The sequence below is a fragment of the Rhinoraja longicauda genome, chromosome 3 (assembly GCF_053455715.1).
Source record: "Rhinoraja longicauda isolate Sanriku21f chromosome 3, sRhiLon1.1, whole genome shotgun sequence".
In the NCBI taxonomy this organism is placed as follows: Eukaryota; Metazoa; Chordata; class Chondrichthyes; order Rajiformes; family Arhynchobatidae; genus Rhinoraja; species Rhinoraja longicauda.
Genome location: NC_135955.1, coordinates 60,275,128 through 60,296,922, shown reverse-complemented (window position 1 = coordinate 60,296,922; position 21,795 = coordinate 60,275,128). Strand labels below are relative to the sequence as shown.

The 21,795-nt window shown below is 41.5% G+C and overlaps 1 protein-coding gene across 4 annotated transcripts in view; it reads left to right on the top strand.

Moving 5' to 3' along the window:
- Positions 1-21,795, top strand: part of pcsk5b (proprotein convertase subtilisin/kexin type 5b) — a 254,563-nt gene that overhangs the window by 101,144 nt on the left and 131,624 nt on the right. For all 4 annotated transcript variants that reach the window (XM_078396247.1, XM_078396244.1, XM_078396243.1 and 1 more), the window contains exon 8: positions 14,306-14,518. In XM_078396247.1, the coding sequence (XP_078252373.1) occupies positions 14,306-14,518 (213 nt within the window). The remainder of the gene's footprint in view (positions 1-14,305; positions 14,519-21,795) is intronic.

The window sequence follows — 21,795 nt, the reverse complement described above, 5'->3', positions numbered from 1 at the left end:
TCGAACGCCTTACTGAGTGAGGTCCATGATAGTCCGATCTGCCTGACCTTTATCATCCAAAAACTTTGCAAGGTCGTCAACAATAGCAGATAATTGAGTGTCACAAGAATGTCCCTTGCAGAAACCGTATTGCACGTCGATTAAGATGTGATATTGGTCAAAATGATTCGTGATATGTTGATTGAGGATATGTTCCAAAATCTTACATGGAATTGATGTCAACGAAACCGGCCTATAGTTTCTGGGGTTACTTCAATCGCCTTTCTTGTAAAGCTGAGTTACGTTAGCATTACGCCAAGCATCCGGTAAACAGCCAGAATTAAATGATTTCTGAAAAATCTTAGTTAACACTGGAGCAATTGAGGAGGCACATTCTTTCAGGATCTTCGCAGGAATGGCGTCAGGACCTGAAGCTTTATTTGGATTCACATCTTGCAATAGCTTCTCAACATCCTGTTTGTTGATAACAATGTTCGGCATGCCAGGAATTTCAAAATCAGGCATATCAGGAAAATTATTTGTGTCTTCGTTGATAAAAACTGAACAAAACTAGTCGTTGAACGTGTTTGCCTTGTCTTTAGCAAAGCAAACTTTGGTACCATCAGATGAAGACAATGTTGAGACACCAAACACCTCTTGCCGCTTTGACTTGATGAAATTCCTGTCTGTGTGTCTGCGATGCTGTTTAAAAATGTCCCAAACTGCTGAAGAGCCATGTTTCTTGGCTTTTTTGTACAGGTGCTTCTTTTTACAAATGTCTCTCTTGATGGAATTATTTATCCAGGGTAATTTCCATCTCTAAGATGTCATTTTGGAAGGTATAAATTTGTCCATAGCATTCTGGACAACTTGGTTAAATTCAGTCACTGTAGTACTCTGTAAACAATATAATAAATATAATAATATAGTACTTTGTAAACAATATAATTATAGTACTCTGTAAACAATATAATAAATGAGAGAAAAAAAGCTTGGTGTGTATATAGTTTTCAGGCTCCTAAATCCCGATGGCAGAAGTGCATATGAGTGGAGGGAGGGAAAAGGTGTGTCAGATCATGTGATAGAAGCAGAATTGGGCCATTCAGCCCATCATCTACTTCGCCATTCAATCATAGCTGATATATCTCTCTCCTAACCCCATTCTCCTGCCTTCTCCCCATAACCTCTGACACCTGTACCAAACCAGAATTCATCTATGTCTGCCTTAAAAATATCCACTTACCTGGCCTCCACAGCCTTCTGTGGCAAATAATTCCACAGATTCACCATCCTCTGACTAAAGAAATTCTTCACGTTCCCAAAGGAACATCCTTTAATTCTGAGCCTACGACCTCTAGGCCTAGACTCAACACTAGTGGAAACAACCTCTCCACATCCACTCTATCCAAACCTTTCACTATTCTGTATGTTTCAATGAGCCCCCCCCCTCATTCTTCTAAACTCCAGCGAGTACTTGCCCAGTGCCGTCAAACATTCATATGTTAATGGATAGATGATGATGATATGATAAGGATAGAATACGAGTGAAATGTGAAGCCAGAGGGAAGGAAAAAGATGGAAAGGCACAGGGTGGATGGGGAGGGAAATGAAGGGATAATGGTGAAACTGCGCACTGGGGCAAGTGGGGGCTGTGTTCCACTGTTTCTCCAAACACTTGTGCTCCGTCCACAGGGTCTGCTGGATTTCTCGGTTGCTTACCATATAAACGCGCCTTCCCATTCCCATAGTGACCTTTCTGGCCTCGGCCGTCTTCATTGACAGAGTGAAGCCATACACAAACTGGAGGATCTGCACTTCATATCCTGTTTGGGTAGCATACAACCCAATGGTATGAACAAAGAACAATGAATAGTATAGCAGTAGAACAGGCCCTTTGGCTCACAATGTCTGTGCTGAGCATGAAGCCGACCATCACTTATGTTCCTGCACATGATCAAAATCGCGCCCTTCGCTTCATATCCAAAAGTCTCTTAAAAATGCCACCATTGTACTTTCCAGGCACTCACCGCCCTCTGTGTATAAAAACAAACTCATCCCACACATCCTGTGAACTTTGCCCCTCTCACCTTAAAGCTATGCTCTATCGTACAGGCATTTCCGAACGTGCGTAAACTTGCACTTGCATAACTAATTCTTGAAACCCATGTAGTCTCCACATCGGAGCTCCCCCATGGTCTCCACGCCAAATAGTAAATTTACACATGCGCGGTAACACTTCAATCTTCGACCTGTGGGACAACTGACTTGCGCATGGATCTGCTGGACATAACCTGTATTTGGTATTTGTATTTGATATTTCCTTGGGAAAAGGTTCTGACTATCTACCCAATCCACACCTCTTATAATTTTATAATCTTCTATCAGGACTCCTCTCGTCCACTGGTGTTGCAGAGAGAACAATCCATGTCTGTCCGACATACCATTAATACTCTCTAATCCAGGCAGCGCACTGGTAAACCGAATCTGCACCCTTTCCAAAGCTTCCACATCCTTCCTGGAATGGGGCAATCAGAACTGCACATAATGCTCCAAATGCAGCCTAAGCAATGTCTTATTAAACTGCCCCATGTCCTCCTGACATACTCAATGCAGTGACCAATGAGGGCCAGCATACCCTATGTTGCCTTTACCACTCTATCTACTTGTGTTTCCACTTTTAGAGTGTTCTGGACTTGGACCCCAAGATTCCTCTATACATCAATGTTGTTAGGGGTCATGCCATTAATTGTATTTTTTCCCTTGCATTCGATCTCCCAAAGTGCGGCACCTCACATCTTACTCTGATTAAACTCCATCAGCCACTTCACTAATTTCTGTAACTGATCTATATCCCACTGTAGACCTCGGCAGCCTTCCTCTCAGTCCGTGACACCAGCAATCTTGGTCCCTCTGAAATCTTACTAACCAACCTGTCTACATTTAAGTCACGTATATGTATCACCACAGGCCTCTGTGGAGCTCCACTGGTCACAGACCTCCAACCTGAATATTGTCATTTCACCTCAACTGTCTGTCTTCTATCAGTAAGCCAGATCTGAATTCATGTGATCAATTTATTATTAATCTCATTCATCTTAATCTTATGCATCAGGCTAACTTGCGAGACTTTATCAAATTCCTTACTAATTTCCATGTAGACAGCGTCCACTGCCCTACATCCACTGCGGAATGAACATTGAATTCTCCAATTTTAAAGCAACACCTCCCCCTTCCACCTCTCCCTTTCCTGTACTCCTCCACCTCGGTGAGCTCCTATTTTTCCCCACTATCCCACCCATTCTTCCCTCTTTCCCATTCCACCTATATCCCATCCCTCTGGCTTTACATTTTGCTGCTCTTCTCTCTTTATCTGACACTCTTCTCTCCTGTTCATCTCTGGCTTTTGTCCATCCATTTGCCAATCCAACCCCCCTTGTCTATATCCATCTAGTATTTGCCAGGTGTTGTCCCGTCTCCATGTCTTTCCAGCTTTCTTCCCCCTGCTATAATCAGTTTGAAAAAGGGTCCCGACCAGAAACTCTGCCTGTCCATTCCTTCCACAGATGCTTTGAGTTACTCCAGCACTGTTTTATTCCAAGATGATTGGTTTGTCCAAAATGAGGAGGGAGAGGGAGTAAGTTGACATTCCATGCCACAATTTGGATCAATGGGCAATGAAACCATTAAAAACCATGTTTTCTAATTTGTCCTAATTATAACAATTTTCTCTGCTTGGTGTGACTCATTTCTGAGAAATATACGGTTCAAGAAAATTTCCTTGAACGCACTTTGGAAATTCCTTCTCCTCCCTCCCCATTTGTCATTGCTACCCTGGTCCATATTAAGATTGCTGAAGGCTTCGATACTCTGGCTTTTTCACATCTCTGCAATTGCTCTACATTTTTGTTTCTCTGCATCCTACCCACTGGTAGGTGATCTATGTACCCGATGTAATTAAATCTCTCTCTTCATTGTTGCAGAACAAGGTGTCTCCAACACTCCCAATATTTTCCCAAATCAACATTGCCATTGTCCCTCATTTTTTTCCTATACTTCCTGAAGGTGTGCATCAATATTTGGAAGCAATTAGGTTTAGAGATACAGCAGGAAACTCTGCTCACACTAGTTCCGAGTTATCCCACTTTCTCATCCACTCCAAACAAATAAGGGTCAATTTACAGAGTCCAATTAACCCACATACCCACATCTTTTTGGCATGTGGTGTTAAATTGGAGGAAACCCGTGTGGTCACAGGGAGAACATGCAAACTCCACACAGACAGTTCCCTCGGGCAGGATTGAACTCTGATCTCTGGCACTGTGCAGCAGCAGCTCATGCAGGATGTTTCTTTTGTTTGGTGTTAGTTTATGATTGTATGTGTTATTGCATTTTTATTGATTATTCTTATTGGTCTTATTGTTGAACTGCGGGTAATTTTTCATTTCACTACACATTTATGTGTATGTGACGCATAAATGACTATTGACTATTGAGCTGCGCCACTGTGCTGTCAATTTTTAGATTTTACTTAAAGTTCCTCTTACTGCAGAAGCATTGTTATTTCACATAGTTATCTGCTCCTACAAATTACCACCCTTGTTTACACTCTTGAGATTGCATAGAAGTGCTGTCAACAATGAATAGTTTGCCTTGTACTCTCTCACAGGTGTTTTATAAAATCAGAATATTTCTTCTTGCTCTAATTATCTCTCCCAGTCCTGTTAACATCTTTTTCCCCTCCTTCAGTACCGCCATCCTATCCCCATCCCTGTTCTAAATTAGTTAGTCACAGAGTGATACAGCATAGAAACAGACCCTTTGACCCAACCTGCCCACACCGGCCAACATGTGTCCCAGCTACACCAGTCCCACCTACCAGCATTTGGTCCATATCCCTCCAGCCCTGTCCAATCCATGTATTGTCTGACTGCTTATTAAATATTGGGATAGTCTCTGCCTCAACTACCTCCTCTGGCAGCTTGTTCCATACATCCACCACCCTTTGTGTGAAAAAGTTACCCCTCAGATTCCTACTAAATCTTTTCCCCTTCACCTATATCCTCTGGTCCTCAATTCACCTACTCTGAGCAAGAGACAATGTGCATCCACCCGATATGTTTCACTCAAGATTTTACACACCTCTATAAGATCACCCCTCATCCGACTGTGCTCCAAGGAGTCACAGCTTACTCAACCTCTCCCTATAGCTCAGACCCCTCTAGTCCTGGCAACATCCTCGTAAATCTTCTCTGTACTCGTTCCAGCTTGACAACATATTTCCTATAACGTGCAGCCCAGAACTGAACACAATACTCAAAATGCGGCCTCACCAAATGCAAGATGACCTCCCACCTTCTATAATCAACACTCTGACTGATGGTCAATGTGCCAAAAGCCTTTTGACCACCCTATCTACCCGTGACTCCACCTTCAAGGAACCATGCACCTGCACTCCTAGAGCCCTCTGCTCTCCAACACTCCCCTTTCATTCACTGTGAAGGTCCTGCCCATGTAAGACTTCCTAAAAACCAACTCCTCGCATTTTTCTGTATTAAATTTAATCAACCATTCCTCAGCCCACCTGGCCAAGCAATGTTGCACCATCACCCTCTGCTTCCTTCCATGGAGTCAATTTTCTATCCATTCGGCTGTTTCTCCTTGGATCCCATGCAATCCAACCTTCCAGACCAGCCTACCATGCGGAACCTTCTTGAATACTTTGCTGAAGTCCATATATACAATATTTTCAGCTCTGCCCTCAGCAACCTTTTTGGACACGTCTTCAAAAAACTCAATCAGATTTGTAAGACATGACTTCCCACTTACAAAACCATGCTGACTATCCCTAAACAGCTCTTGTTCGTCTAAATGCCTGTATATCCTATCCTTCAGAATACTCTCAAATACCTTTCCAACTACAGATGTTAAGCTCACTGGCCTGTAGTTCCCTGCATTTTCCCTGCAGCTCTTCTTGAATTGAGGCTTTACATTTGCCACCCTCCAATCTTCCATCACATCCTGTATTTAAAGACGACTCGTAAATTTCAACCAGGGATCCCGCAATTTCCTCTCTAGTTTTCCCCAATGTTCTCCGATATATCTGATCAGGCCCAGGAGATTTGTCTACCTTCATACACGAAAGTACCTTCAGCACCTCTTCTATCGTAACACTGCACTCAAGACACTTCCATTTACTGCCCCAAGTTCCGCCATCCTCCTTTCTTTCTCCTCGGTAAATACAGAGGAAAAATACTAATTGAGGACCTTGCCCACCTCTTGTGGCTCTACACAGAGGTAACTGCTTTGATTTCTGAGGGGTCCCACTCGCTCTCTAGTTACTATTTTCAACCTTAAGTATTTATAAAATCTATTTTTTTAAAATCATTTTATAAAGTCTCAGGATTGTTCTTAATGCTATCTGCCAAAGCTATCTCCTGGCCCCTTTTTGCCCTTCTGATTTCCTTTTTTAGTTTACTCTTTAGTTCCCAAAACGCCTCCAAGGATGCACTTGATCCCAGCTGGCTATACCTGCCTCATGCGTCCTTATTCTTGACCAATGCCTCAATTTCTCTCATCGGCCAAGCTTCTTTACATTTGCCTGCCTTGCCCTCTATTCTAAAAGGGACATGCATATCCTAAGCTTTCGTCAGCACACTTTTAAAAGCGTCCCACTTGGCTGATGTTCCTTTCCCCTCAAATAACCTGCTCAAAGATCTCTTTCTTTCCTCCGATCTTTCCTATAAAGATGCAAAGTGCTGAAGTCACACAATGGGCCATGCAGCATCTCTGGAGGATATGGATTGGTGACATTTCAGGTCAGGAGCCTTGTTCAGACTGGCTCTGAAGAAGGGGCCTAATCGGAAATGTTACCTATTCATGTTTTCTAAAAAATATTGCCTGATCCCTTGAGTTATTTAAACATTTTTTGTTTTGTAAACCAGTACCTGCAGTTCCGTGCTTCTCATAAGGAAGTTGGTTGAGGTACAGTTTTGTTGAGGTACAATTAGCCTGTGCAAGACCAACAGCAACTTTGTGGAAAATGGAAATCTAATTTGCAAACATCTGGCATGCTCAAAAAAACAGTGGGATTGAAAACAGATCATCTGGAATTTATAAAATTGAGTAAGGGATAAATATTGGCTGGGAATAGCTCTCTTGCTCTTTGGTCGAGTGCCATGTATTGTTTTCAAGTTATACCTGAAAGGGCTGATGAGTCTCCATTTCATCATCTGAAAGGTAGGATGTCTTCCAATACTGGGCTGCTTCACTTCTGCAGTGGAATAGCAAAACTTCCAAAAATGGAGGGGTTTTTGTGCTCAGGCCTCCAGAGTGGATTGTCAAACCCACAATCTTCTGACTCAGATACATAGACAATAGGTGCAGAAGTAGGCCATTTGGTCCTTCGAGCCAGCACTGCCATTCAATGTGATCATGGCTGATCATCCTCAATCAGTACCCCTTTCCTGCCTTCTCCCCATACTTGATTCTGCAAGGCCTAAGAGCTCTATCTAACTCTCTTTTGAATGCATCCAGTGAGTCAGCCTCCACTGCCTTCTGAGGCAGAGAATTCCACAAATTCACAACTCTCTGGGTGAAAAAGATTTTCCTCATCTCAGTTCTAAATGGCCTACCTCTTATTCTTAAACTGTGGCCCCTAGTTCTGGACTCCCCCGACATCAGGAACATGTTTCCTGCATCTAGCGTGTTCAATCCCGTAATAATTTTATATGTTTCTATAAGATCCCCTCTCATCCTTCTAAATTCCAGTGAATACAAGCCCAGTCGCATCATTCTTTCATCATATGACAGTTCTGCCATCCCTGGGATTAACCTGGTGAACCTGCGCTGCACTTCCTCAATAGCAACTGCGCTGCACTCCCTGATTGAGACCTCCTGACTAAATCATAGGGTTTGCTCTTTCAGTTTGTACTGAAATGCATTTCAATTTCAAGGGAGTAGCCTCTCCTTTATTGATTTATTGCCATTGTTAATTGTGAAATCGTCAATGCTAATGACTGCACCCACGTAGTATGTGCGTACATATGATTACTCAGTCATGCTTGAGCTGCAATCAAAGCTGGCTTCAAGCCAATGGGTATAGTGAGGATACTGGCCAGCATGATATTGTTGGGTTGTTCCTGCAGACAAAGAGCTTACTTGTGCTTTGGCCTAAAAAAAATGAAAGCGTGAAGATTTAAATAATGGTTGGATAGAAATGAAAAATTCATAGATGTATCAGTCCTTACCTTTAATAACTTGTATTTAAACATCTTTGTCAGCAATAATATTTGTAAAATTCCAAAAAAACAAGAAGCAAGCTTGAAAGCATAAAAAATACCAGGATTCAAATTTAGCACATTTCTGAAATGTTGCAATGCTGGTCTATTTGTATTAAAATGTTTACATTTTATTGAGTCCTTTGAGTGCAATTCTCAAATGGAATAATGGATCTTTTTTCCAGTTATTATATGAAGGAAACCTAATGGGCAGAGTTCCTGACTGGGGTGCAAATTGTACGCAGAAATCTGGTCCTATCTGAAAACTGTATCTTGCAATATGTTTAGTTTAGTTTATTGTGACATGTACCGAGTTACAATGAAAAGCATTTGATGTTTGCTAACCAGTCAGTGGAAAGACAATACATGATTACAATTGAGCTGTTCACAGTGTACATATGATGAAAGGAATAACTTGAATAATATTTAGTCCTGAAAAAAAGGTCAGAATAAGTTGAATGCAAGTGATTTTACAACCAAGGTCAGAGGCACATGGATATGCAGGAATATGGATCGTGTGCAGGCTGATAAGAGTTTGACTTGGCATAATGTTTGGCACAGACATTGTGGACTGAAGGGTCTGTTCCTGTGTTGCAGTATTCTACGTTCTATATTCAATGGATCAGATTAATACCCTTTTGACTGATCAGGAATTGTAGTGGGTAATCAAGGACATCCCATCCTAATGCGTGGTGAGGCTTGTCGTTTGGTTGCTAAATATGAGCCTGAAGCTTTTGCAATTGTAGTCGGCCAGAAACGTAGAGTGGACAATCTCCCTATGAATCCACTGGTTTTGGCCATTTTAATTTGCTCCAGGTGAAAACATGATGTGGCTGAGAGCACATAGTATACAGAACCAGATGATGCCCCAACTGACTACTTAAATACTGTATTGCAAAATCACTTCATCTCTAGCCAAGCAGTTGCTCGGCAGTTACAACACTTGTTTCCCCTGGAAAGTGTGGAAAATTGCTCAGGCATGTTGCAGATTCAAAGTTATAAAGCATGAAAACAGGCCCTTTGGGCCAACACATCCATGCGAGCCAGGTTTTATAACTGAGCTGGTCCTGTTTGCCTGCATTTGGCTCGTATCCATCTTTCCTCTCAACGTCCCTGTTTAAATGTCTTTCGAACACTGGCATTGTGTCTGCCTCTACAGCTCCTTTTGACAAATAGCTCCACATATGCACCACTTTCTGCACAAAGATTTTTTGTTGTTTTGTTTTGTCCTTCAAGTCTTTTTTATATCTACCCCCCTTCTCTCCCCCCCCCCCCCCCCCCCCCCCAGATGTAGAAGCTGGGAGGTCATGTTACAGTTGTACAAGACATCGGTGAAGCCACTTGAGGCAATTTGTGAGATATGATTTTCCATACACAATGCAGTGTCCACCATCCCTAATCAATGCTTGCCTATCCAAATGCTGGTCGATCCTGATCCTCAGAATCATAGCTCCCCATCTTGTTTGTGCTACCATTCTTAAATTAAGGTACAATATCATCCACCACCATTGCACAATGGTTGCATTGCATATCACCTACATAGTGCACAACAGTTACTCAGCCAGGCTACTCCAAAATCACCTCCCAAAGTACAACTTCCAACTACCAAGTCAAAGGCAATGGTATGTGGGAATGCCACTGCCTGCATGTTCTCTTCCAAGTCATATACTATCCTGATTTGCAAATATGTTGCAGTGCCTTCATCACTGGATCTAAATCCCTGAATTCTGTACCCAACAGTAATGTGTGAGTACCTCTGCTAAAAGATCTGCAGTGGATGCTGGCCTGGCCATCGATGGCTAAGTCTCAAAATACAAAACATTTTAAGTTCCAGTTCACAATTCTAGCACCAGTGGAACATTTCCACAGTTCCTCTGATTCCTATTAATTTTTCACCCCCCTCACCTTAAACCTATGTCCTCTGGTTTTTGATTCCCTTAATCTGGGTAAAAGACCCTATATATGCTGTGGATCGTAGTGTTCCATTGTTAATGTAGGATTAATATTGTGCAGATTTGTGCAAGAACCTAATAGTTGTTGGAAAATAGATGTTCCTGAGCCTGGTGGTGTGGGACTTCAGGCTTCTTTACTTCCTGCTCGTTCATAGCTATGAACGTTGGCTGGGTGATGGAGATTCTTGATAGATGCCATTGGCTTGAGGCCAGTGTCTCATATCAATGCTTTCCATGGTTGGGATGTCTGTGATGTACCACTCTCTGCAGCCTCTTGTGTTCCTCTTGCATTGGAATTGCTATACCAAACAAACTTACACATTGTGAAACTGGGTGGGAAGGTTTCTGCACAAAATTTATGGTCATTTAAGGCATGCAAGATCTAAGAAACTTTATTATGCTGTTTTATTAGTTTGATTTTTAAAGGTTCATGGTTCATTCAATTTGAAATGCAGCAATATTTTCTTAGCATAAAAATACAGTATAGCTGGAATGAAAAACAATGATATATGGGTACTTTGATCTGGACAGTCATAAGATCCATAAAGTTGGTGGAATCTCATTGGTCTGTGAGCAACCGAGAAGTCTTTTGCTTTTGTTCAGCAAATATGTTTTGTGTCATTTCAAATAAGATGTTATGCTGCATGTAGCTGTTAATGTGTAAGCTGGGTCAAGGTCTCCAGCTCAATTCAATACATGGATCCACAAACACACATTAATACACTGTCACGTTGGAAGGGTAGTGGCAAACCTCGAAGGACAAAGTAAAGTTTGTGCAATCAATTTTTCCATTAAAATTCTTTCATGGAATTCATGTAAACATTGCACTATGATAGAATGTTTGCGCAATGGCTTTTATTGTACAGAGGTGCAGTAGTTATTATTGCTGCTGTACAGCTTGAGCGACTGACCTTGGTCTTTGACTATGTATAATATGCACATTTGCATCATATATACAGGTTTCTTTGATTCCCAAAGATATGCTGACAGGTAAGTTGAGTACAATACCCCTTGGTATACTATACTAACAAAGAAAATTAAAAGATAGTTGATGTGCGTGTGTGGCAGAGAATAGCACAAGTAAAGAGAAATTGAGAGGAGGAATGGGACTAATGAATGTATTGTTTTATTATATTGCATGTACAGTGAAAAGCTTTTATTTGCTATTCAATTTCATCACATAATACTATACATGGGTACAATCCAGCCATATAGAATGTCTAGAAATCCTGAGATTTATAATTGGGATATACATTTAAGAGTGGAATAATATATTGGATGACAGTAAATCATCTTCTGGGATCAGCGCTCAGTTGCCATGTTGTAGGGCCATCTTGCAATGCAGCAACAAGTCAGATTTTTATTGTGCTGTTCCCAGTGCATATTACAATTAAACACACTTGACAGGAATTAGATTATTCTCTTGGGTGACAACATGATCTGATGGACACAATAACATCTGAAAACTCAATGAACTATTATGAGAATTGGATGCAATCTACTTAAATGTTAAAAATTGTTGCAATCTATCTCGCATCCATTTTTGGAAGTGGTGTCTGCTTTTCGTCCCAGAGGAAATCTGTTTTTCCTATCTGTTTGTTCCTAGAAGAGAAGTTCTTTGGCATTTGCATGTTAGCTTTTACTAATAATGTGGTTAAAGAGGACACAGTTTTGCAATGTCCTTATATCTCGGGGTCCCTTGGGTATCAAAAAAAGTGAGAGGATGGAATGAAAGTTGTCCGCTATTGGTGACTTTGAAGGCTCTCACTTAGTGAGGCTGAGTTGCATTGATTCAAAGTATTATTTAAGTCCAGTTCTGTTGATAGGGGGTGCAAATAGAACTGTAAGGATTAACTTCATGCAGGTATCATTCAGTTGTTTTCATGAAAAAATGGAAGTTGACAAGTGGAGATGTTTTGGTTTTGTCAAGACCCATTGGCAGAGTGTTTGAATTATTTAACTTTGCAAAAAAAAATGATTGCAGAGATTTGTTCTTTATCATTTCATGTCTTCATTTTTATTTTTCATAAACATTTACGATTCCAAACAAATGGTGTCTTTAGCAGCAAATCAGGTCTATGTTTGTGCGGTACCATTGCAGATTCTCAGTGGTGGATCTATTTTAATCTTTTTGGCTAGTGGACATATTTCAGAAAGATTGGTCAAGCATGTTGAAGGTTGATGCAGTGATGGCCTGGAAGGAATATCTGCTATAAATTGGTATGTTAGGGACCTTTACGGTACCAGTTCAGTTCATTATATTGATTTATTTTGTTGACGGCATGGGTTTTGATGCTGTTTGGGATGAAGACTGCCAGCATCAGGGTAAAACATCTCACCTCTGGCGACAGTTGTGAGCACACTTGTGTCAGAAATAGGGTGTGAGAATAGTTACACTCCACCAGCACCACTTAGTCACTTTACTATTAAAGCAGAGCCAATAACTCAACCACTTACAGCAGAGGCTGCAACTTCTATCGTTCACACTTTATTGCAAGTAACTTCAATGCTAAACAGGGATCTTCAACAACATTTGGTTATGTACTCTGACCAACAGCCAAATTTCATTTTCTAATTATTATTTTCATTTTCAAACAATTATTAATGTTTGAAGACTTTTCATTTAGGAATACACTAGGTTTAATCAACCTCAAAATGGGGAACATTTTGTGAAGCTGTATATAGATTGGTCCAGATACTACTCAATGTGGCTTGCATTTGCTCCCCCATTTGTACAATCTCCACGGCCACACAAACCTTTTGCATCCCTGCTGGATTAGTAGAGCAAAAGCCCTCACTACCATGGCTGCAGTCTTCAAGTAGCAATCAGGACCCGGGTGGCAAACTCTGAGACTCTTAGGTTGGCACAGCGGTAGAGTTGCTGCCATACAGCGCTTACAGCACCAGAGAGCTGGGTTTGATCCTGACTGCAGGTGCTGTCTGTATGGAGTTTGTACGTTCTCCCCGTGACCTCATGGGTTTACTCCGAGGTCTTCAGTTTCTTCCCACACTCCAAAAACGTACAGGTTTGTCGGTTTATTGGCTTGGTATAATTTTAAATTGTCCCTTGTGTGTGTAAGATAGTATTAATGTGCAGGGGTCGGTGCAGACTCGGTTGGCCGAAGGGCCTGTTTCCGCGCTGTATCTCTGGGTAAAAGACTCTGCATTCACCCTGTCTATTCCCCTCAAGGTTTTAAACAACTCTATAAGATTTCCCCTCAGTCTCCTCCACTCCCTATATTCTATTTCTGGCTTGTGTGTTGGCTCGTACTTGGTTTGTCTCCTAACTTATGGTCTCCACTCCTTGATTATCCATGATAATTACCTGTCTTTAGTTAACCAACCCTCAGTCTTTGCAACCCTCTAGTTTTCTTTAGACTTCATGTCCTTGAACATTTGCTGTTGAACTTTATCCCATTGTTTTAGTTTATTCCATTGTTTTAGTTTTAGCTATTTTGGAGAAGAAAGCTATATTCAGGAAAATTGGTCGGGTCCTTTGGCAGTGTTGCTGGAAGAGAGTACCATTTCTGTTCTATGCCAATGTCCAAAAAGCTGACCACGCTAACAGTCCAAATAATTGATGTGGCCTTCACCATTCATGTTGAATCTAAAGTTCCCTAGCTCCTGTTATTGTAACATTTATGAACAGAAAGCATACCTAATGTGTAGGAAGTGGATGCAAAAGTGGGTGACAATGAACTTATGTGATCGATGGTCGGCATGGACGGTGGTTCAAAGGTGTAGATAATGGTTTAAACCGAAGATATTGGTTTACACCGAAGATAGACTTAAAATACCATCGTAACTCAGCGGGGCAGGCAGCATCTCTGGATAGAAGGAATGGGTGACCTTTTGGGTCGAGACCTTCATTCTGAAAATAGGGTTGATAATACTTCATACTGAAGAATGGTCTTGACCCGAAAGGTCACCCATTTCTTCGATCCAAAGATGCTGCCTGTCCCGCTGAGATACTCCAGCAATTTGTGTTTCTCTCTTCAGTGGTTCAAAGGGCCTAATTCCATGCTATAACTCTAAACTAAATTCTTTCAAAACTTGTTAAAGGAACAGCTTGCTACAACATGATTTTTATATTAACAGGGTCGTAGAGGTTTGGGTTCCATCTACGTGTGGGCATCTGGTAACGGTGGCCGAAGCCGAGATCACTGCTCCTGCGACGGCTACACAAACAGCATCTACACCATTTCTATCAGTAGTACGGCGGAGAGTGGAAAGAAGCCTTGGTACCTGGAGGAATGCTCATCGACTCTTGCAACAACCTACAGCAGTGGAGAATCTTATGACAGGAAAATTGTAAGTTAAAATTTTTCTTCTCAAAATAAAAACTGCTGGAGGGACTCAGCAACTCAAACAGCAACTGTGCATGGAAATAGATGGATGGTGCTTCAGGTTGGGGCAGCATTGTGGCGCAGTAATCGAATTGCTGCTTTACAGCGCTGGAGACCCAGGTTTGATCCTGACCATGGTTGCTGTCTGTACAGAGTTTGTACAATCTCCCGTGGGTTTTCCGGGTGCTCCGATTTCCTCCTGTACACCGATGACCCACAGGTTTGTAGGTTAATTGGCTCTAGTAAAAATTGTAAATTGTCCCTAGTGTGTAGGATAGTACGAGTGTACTGAGATTTCTGGTCGGCACAGACTCAGTGGGCTGAAGGGCCTGTTTCCATGTTGTATCTAAACTAAACTAAACTTTTGCAGACTGGTGTAGAGGGAGATAGCTGGGTAGAAAGAAGAGCTTGTAAATAATCATTGAATTCCCTAATGGCATGAGCATTTAATTTTCCAAATTCAACAAAATGCCTAACCCCATCACGTTCTTTCTGATCTACCCAGGTTGTCTCAAGCACATCTTTCTTTCCGCTCTCTCCATCTCTTCTATCACTCAGTTCCTATCCCCTCTTCCACCTGCTCATCATCAATCCCTACCCCCTCCGGGTCTCCTATTCCCCCACCCCCTCTCCTCCCCTCCCCCCCCCCATTCCCATCTACCCACCATCTCCCTCTGGTTCTACATTTTGTTCCTTGTTTTCCTTCCTCATCAGATCTTTCACCTGCAGCCCTTTGTTTCCTCCAGCCCTTGTGACAATTTCCATCCTTCTCTCCCCCAGATTCATCTGTTTTAGCCAATTAACCCCTCCCTCACTGGAGCCACCTATCGCTTGCCAATTCTAGCCCTACCCTATCTACTCGCGTCTTTCTCCCCTCTAGTCTGGGAGAAGGGTCCCGAGCCAAAATATTGCTTACCTAAAACCCTCTCAAATGCCACTATCGAGTCTGCCTTCACCACTGCAACAATTCAGGGAATAAATGTGGTTGGCATGTAACGTTTTTAAACAGTGATGCAATGACACCACCTCTAGCAGTAGTTGCCATCTGACTTTTTTCAATTTGGCATCATTTCAAGTTTGAGCTAAAGCTAATTAAACTGGATTGAATCAAGGTGCAATAATGATGCATAGTTATGTTAGAAGTAATAGTCTTTATTGAAATATATTATTGATCAATTTCTTGAAAAGGACAGAAGGGCAATTTTTCTTTACTCCGCCCTTTGGTAACTTTAACTGTACATTGGCAGGAAATAAATGTAAAGCCAGTTGATCCATATTGCCCTCTGGACTCTCACTGAATGAGCTCTTAGGGCTAACGGAATCATGGGACATGGGGGAAAAACAGGAATGGGGTACTGATTTTGGATGATCAGCCATGATCATATTGAATGGCGGTGCTGGCTCGAAGGGCCGAATGGCCTACTCCTGCACCTATTTTCTATGTTTCTATTATGTGAGAGGTTTGGATATTGAACATAGGGTTTCCAAGTCTTGGGTATTCTCTTGAAATTTTCAAGAATTAAAGATTAAATTCCTGGGTGGATGGTAAATTGCAAGATTTAAAGTTTGTTTCTGCTTACCATTTTAAAAAGTTTTTATTGTTGCAGAAAATAGTGGGTTTGATTGCGTGGTTTTGAAGGTATGGTAACCCAGCTGACTTTTCTGTGCTGTGATGCAAGCATTGCCGAAGCTCATATAGAAGTCCTTAGTTTATTCATGCCCAGACTCCACTAACCCAACGTACACTAAGCAAGTGAAAGCTTGCAACCTTTGGGGGTTGTTCATTGCCAACAAATAGTCTTCAAAGAGCATAATTTTAAAGTGACTCTATATATTTGTTTTTTTGAATAGTCTTTCACAGAACACTTAATCAAGTTTGCTTTGGACACCAGTATGCTAACAGATTTCTTGGCTGGTGTGAATGAGAATTTTCTTGAGGTGATCCCAGCAGGTTATTGTTAATGAACTTGGTTCACAAATGCTGGCTGATTTGGCACATATATTGCCTGTGATTATTAGCACACATCTTTGTGGAAACTAGGCTCATTTGTAGAGATGATAATTCAGCAAAGTTCGCTTGGATCGCCTTCCTTTCTTCACACAGTGTGAAGCCCCACAGCATGCACTTGTTGAAATGCTTTACTGTGTGAAATCTCATCTGTGAACTGTACCTACATTTAATCTTTCTTCATGGTCACATCAAATGAGTTTACAAAGAGCTGTGCAGCAGAGGTGTCCAGCATCTGCATTACTCTATAGATGAAGAAATCAAATTTAGTGGGGGGTTTTCAGTTTGCGATCTTTGGTGAAGGCTTTTGTTATAAAATTCAAAGTCTTTGTAAATGTTTCAGCATACAATCTACAGTGCATTCAGAAAGTATTCAGACCACTTTTTCCACATTTTGCTCCGTTACAGCCTTATTTTAAAATGGATTAAATTCATTTTTTTAATCATCAATCTACACACAATACCCCATAATTAAAAAAATCAAAACAGGTGTTTAGAAATTTTTGAAATGTAATTAAAAAGAAATAACTGAAATATCACATTTAGATAAGTATTCAGACCCTTTGCTATGACACTCAAATTTGAGTTTATGTTCATCCTGTTTCCATTGATTATCCTTGAGATGTTTCTACAACTTGATTGGAGTCCACCAGTGGTAAATTAAATTGATTGGACATGATTTGGAAAGGCACACACCTGTCTATATAAGGTCCCACAGTTGACAGTGCATGTCAGAGCAAAAACCAAGCCATGAAGATGAAGGAATTGTCCGTAGACCTCCGAGACAGGATTGTGTTGGGACACAGATATGGGGAAGGGTATAAAACAATTTCTGCAGCATTGCAGGTCCCGAAGAGCTCAGTGGCCTCCATCATTCTTAAATGGAAGAACTTTGGAACCACCAGGACTCTTCATAGAGCTGGCCACCCGGCCAAACTGAGCAATCGGGAGAGAGGGGCTTTGGTCAGGGAGGTGACCAAGAACCCGATGGTCACTCTGACAGAGCTCCAGAGTTCCTCTGTGAAGATGGGAGAATTTTCCAGAAGGACAAATATATCTGCAGCACTCCACCAATCAGGCCTTTATGGTAGAGTGGCCAGATGGAAGCCACTCCTCAGTAAAAGGCACATGACAGCCCACTTGGAGTTTGCCAAAAGGCCTCTCAGTCCATGAGAAACAAGATTCTCTGGTCTGATGAAACCAAGACTGAAATCTTTGGTCTAAATGCCAAGCGGCACCACTCATCACCTGGCCAATACCATACTACGGTGAAGCATGGTGGTGGCAGCATCATGCTGTGGGGATGTTGAGACTAGTCAGGATCAAGGGAAAGATGAACGGAATAAAGTACAGAGAGATCCTTGATTAAAACCTGCTGCAGAGTGTTCTGGACCTCAGACTGGAGCAGAGGTTCACCTTCCAACAGGACAATGACCCTAAGCACACAGCCAAGACAATGCAGGAGTGGCTTCGTGACAAGTCTGTGAATGTCCTTGAGTGGCCCAGCCAGAGCCCGGACTTGAACCCAGTCGAACATCTCTGGAGGGACCTGAAAATAGCTGTGCATCGACGCTCCCCATCCAACCTGACAGAGCTTGAGAGGATCTGCAGAGAAGAATGGGAGAAATTACCCAAATACAGGTGTGCCAAGCTTGTAGCGTCATACCCAAGAAGACTTGAGGCTGTAATCACTGCCAAAGGTGCCTTAACAAAGTACTGAGTAAAGGGTCTGAATACTTATGTGATATTTCAGTTATTTCTTTTTAATTACTTTGCAAAAATTTCTAAACACCTGTTTTCGCTTTTTTTTATCATGGGGTGTTGTGTGTAGACTGATGATAAAAAAAATGAATTTAATCCATTTTAAAATAAGGCTGTAACATAGCAAAATGTGGAAAATGTGAAGGGGTCTGATTACTTTCTGAATGCACTGAAAAATCCTTCTGTAATGCTTGTTCTTTGTAAACGATTTCTTCAGAATGCTGCAATGCAGCTAATGATACTTTTATTTTCTCCTCAACTTGTTTTCTTTTCAACTTAATTTAAAAGTATTAAGTTCTAACTTTGTAGATAGTCTTTCCTGGTCCTTACCAATAGAGTATAGGAGCAAAGAGGTCCTTCTACAGTTGTACCGGGCCCTGGTGAGACCGCACCTGGAGTACTGTGTGCAGTTTTGGTCTCCAAATTTGAGGAAGGATATTCTTGCTATTGAGGGCGTGCAGCGTACGTTCACTAGGTTAATTCCCGGAATGGCGGGACTGTCGTTAGAAGGATGAGGGGGGATCTTATTGAAACATATAAGATAATTAGGGGATTGGACACATTAGAGGCAGGAAAAATGTTCCCAATGTTGGGGGAGTCCAGAACCAGGGGCCACAGTTTAAGAATAAGGGGTAGGCCATTTAGAACGGAGATGAGGAAGAACTTTTTCAGTCAGAGAGTGGTGAAGGTGTGGAATTCTCTGCCTCAGAAGGCAGTGGAGGCCAGTTCGTTGGATGCTTTCAAGAGAGAGCTGGATAGAGCTCTTAAGGATAGCGGAGTGAGGGGGTATGGGGAGAACGCAGGAACGGGGCACTGATTGAGAGTGATCAGCCATGATCGCATTGAATGGCGGTGCTGGCTCGAAGGGCTGAATGGCCTACTCCTGCACCTATTGTCTATTGTCTATTGTCTATCTTCTCTGAATCTTGCACTTTAGGGTTACGAGATGGCAGAGCAATTGGAGGCAAAAGTTCTAAATTATTTAGTTTAGTTTATTGTCACGTGTACTGAGGTACAGTGAAAAGCTTTTTTGACGTGTGTTATCCAGTCAGCAGAAAGATCATAGATGATTGTGATCAAGCCGCCCACAGTATATAGATACAGGATAAAGGGAATAGCATTTTGTGTAAGATAGTATGGAAAAGTCCGATTAAATATAGTCCAAGGCTCACCAATGTGGTAGATGGTAGGTCATGACTGCTCTCTAGTTGGTGAAAGGATGGTTCAGTTGCCTGATAACAGCTGGAAAGAAACTATCCCCGGATAGATATTAAATAATTATTCCCTCCTTTGAGAGTTGTGCTGGTCAATTATAGCAACAAGCGCACTGCAGCTGCCAAGACCAGATAACTTGGCAAAGAATCAGATGGAGGCTGGACCCAGGACTTTCTGGAATAGGTGGCTTAAATTTCTTTAGCTCTAACGTTGGAGTGAGGAGATTGGGTGCAGTTATATCAACCTCGACAAAATAATCCATCCTGCCACTGAGAGGAATGCTATAGAATGAATGGGACAAAGGAAATGGATTTATAAATGTGAACTCTGGTGAACAGCAGGTCAGTTTACATCTGAACCAGATGCTCCTGATGTTTAATGACAGCTAAAGGCAGTGTTATGCTGTGCACCTCCAGCATTTCCTGTTTTTTTTATTTTTTGAGTCCTATATATTCTTAACCATCCTGAATTGCTATTTTGGTGCAATTTTCTTTCTTGCTTTATATGTATGAAAATACTCTCACGAACTTTCATGTTTCAAAACAGGATTTGACAGCAGAAACTGAACAGAGGATCACGCAGCACAATGGCTTTCCATTCTGCCCACCACGCCATTCCCAATCTTTTAAAGAGCTCCCCACTTAGTTTTACTCTCAGCTCTTTCCCATTTTTTAAATTAGCTATGTATGCAGTTTCCATTTAAGAATTATTACTGAAACTGTTTCCACTACCCTTTCTCACAATGCATCAGATCTTAACACCTTGCCTGATCTCTTATAAAGTAGTCTCCTCACTGTCCTTCGAGTTACTTAGCCACTTATCATACATCTATTTTATTTGGTTGCTATCTTCTGCAATGGGACCCTTCTACTTACGTCATTAATCCATTGAAATACCTGCTATTAAAATTGCCCATAATCACCTTTGGTTTAAAAGAGAACAAATTAAATAGTTCCATCCCCCCACATAACAGAAGCCCTGTATTCATTCTCAATTCTTGACACAATGATTTGTGCAGCTTCTTGGATGATAGATTCTTGATTAGTAAGGGGTTACAATGTTACTGGAACTTGGTGGAAAAGTGGAATTAAAGTTGCAATCTGATCAATTATGATCTTATTGACTAGCAGAGCAAGCTGCAGATGCTGAGCCACCCAACCCTGCTGCTGATTCACATGTTCGTATGGGTCCTAACAAGCTTCAGTACTGAATCCAGTCATGAAAGAAATGGTTTCTTCTGCCTTCAGCCACTGTCATTCACTTCAGCAATGCTGATTATTAACTAGCTTCATATTTAAAATATACACTTAAAAGAAAATGCCAGAATTTGTGTGCCCTGATATTTTCCTTCTAATTATCAGTGTGTTCTGGGAAGGATTCAGCAACATGCCATCAAATGATGCCAAATTACCAATACTTGGCTTACATTTGCACAGAACCAAAATATGGCAGATAATGGAAATCTTAGAATAAAACTGAAAATGGTGGAAATATTTGGGTCAGGTTGTATGGAGATGGATAGGGTGAGGGAGGAATAATGTTTAGGACAATGGCCTAACTGTGAACTCTGACCTTGGATAGCAGGTGTTATCTTGCAAGTGGCACACAGCATGGTGACTCTGTGTGTTAGTCCCAGAAAAGGATGACTGTCATCTAATACAATCGCTCCACTCTTTTAAATCAGGATTCCATTTGAAAATCTATTAGTATTTCTAGCTGTACTAACAATGTTCTTTCAAAACTATATTCTACTCTCTGGTATTTTTCTCTGCCCTAGTTGTATTATACGATTCAATTGGTAGCAAACGGTTGAAATGTATTTCAACATTCATTGAGAATTTTCTTTGAGTTTCATCACTAAAATTATTCCAGGCATTTCAGAGCTCTTAAGGATAGTGGAGTCAGGGGGTATGGGGAGAAGGCAGGAACGGGGTACTGATTGAGAATGATCAGCCATGATCACATTGAATGGCGGTGCTGGCTCAAAGGGCCGAATGGCCTCCTGCACCTATTGTCTATTGTTATTTTCCCCACCTTTTAAGAGGCTTCTCCCATCTCTTTGTGGTCTGGTTCTCAACTGTATGTAATAGTATTTCCTCTAAATAGTTTTTAAAGGAAAGAAAACTAATTAGCAATGCAAACAAAGCCAGCCAAACTTGTTTAGGTTCCAATTGGATCAGAATTCATTCAAATTGCATCACATAGAATCAGGTCATAGAATACAGCACAGAACCAGGTCCTTCAGTCCACTACATCCA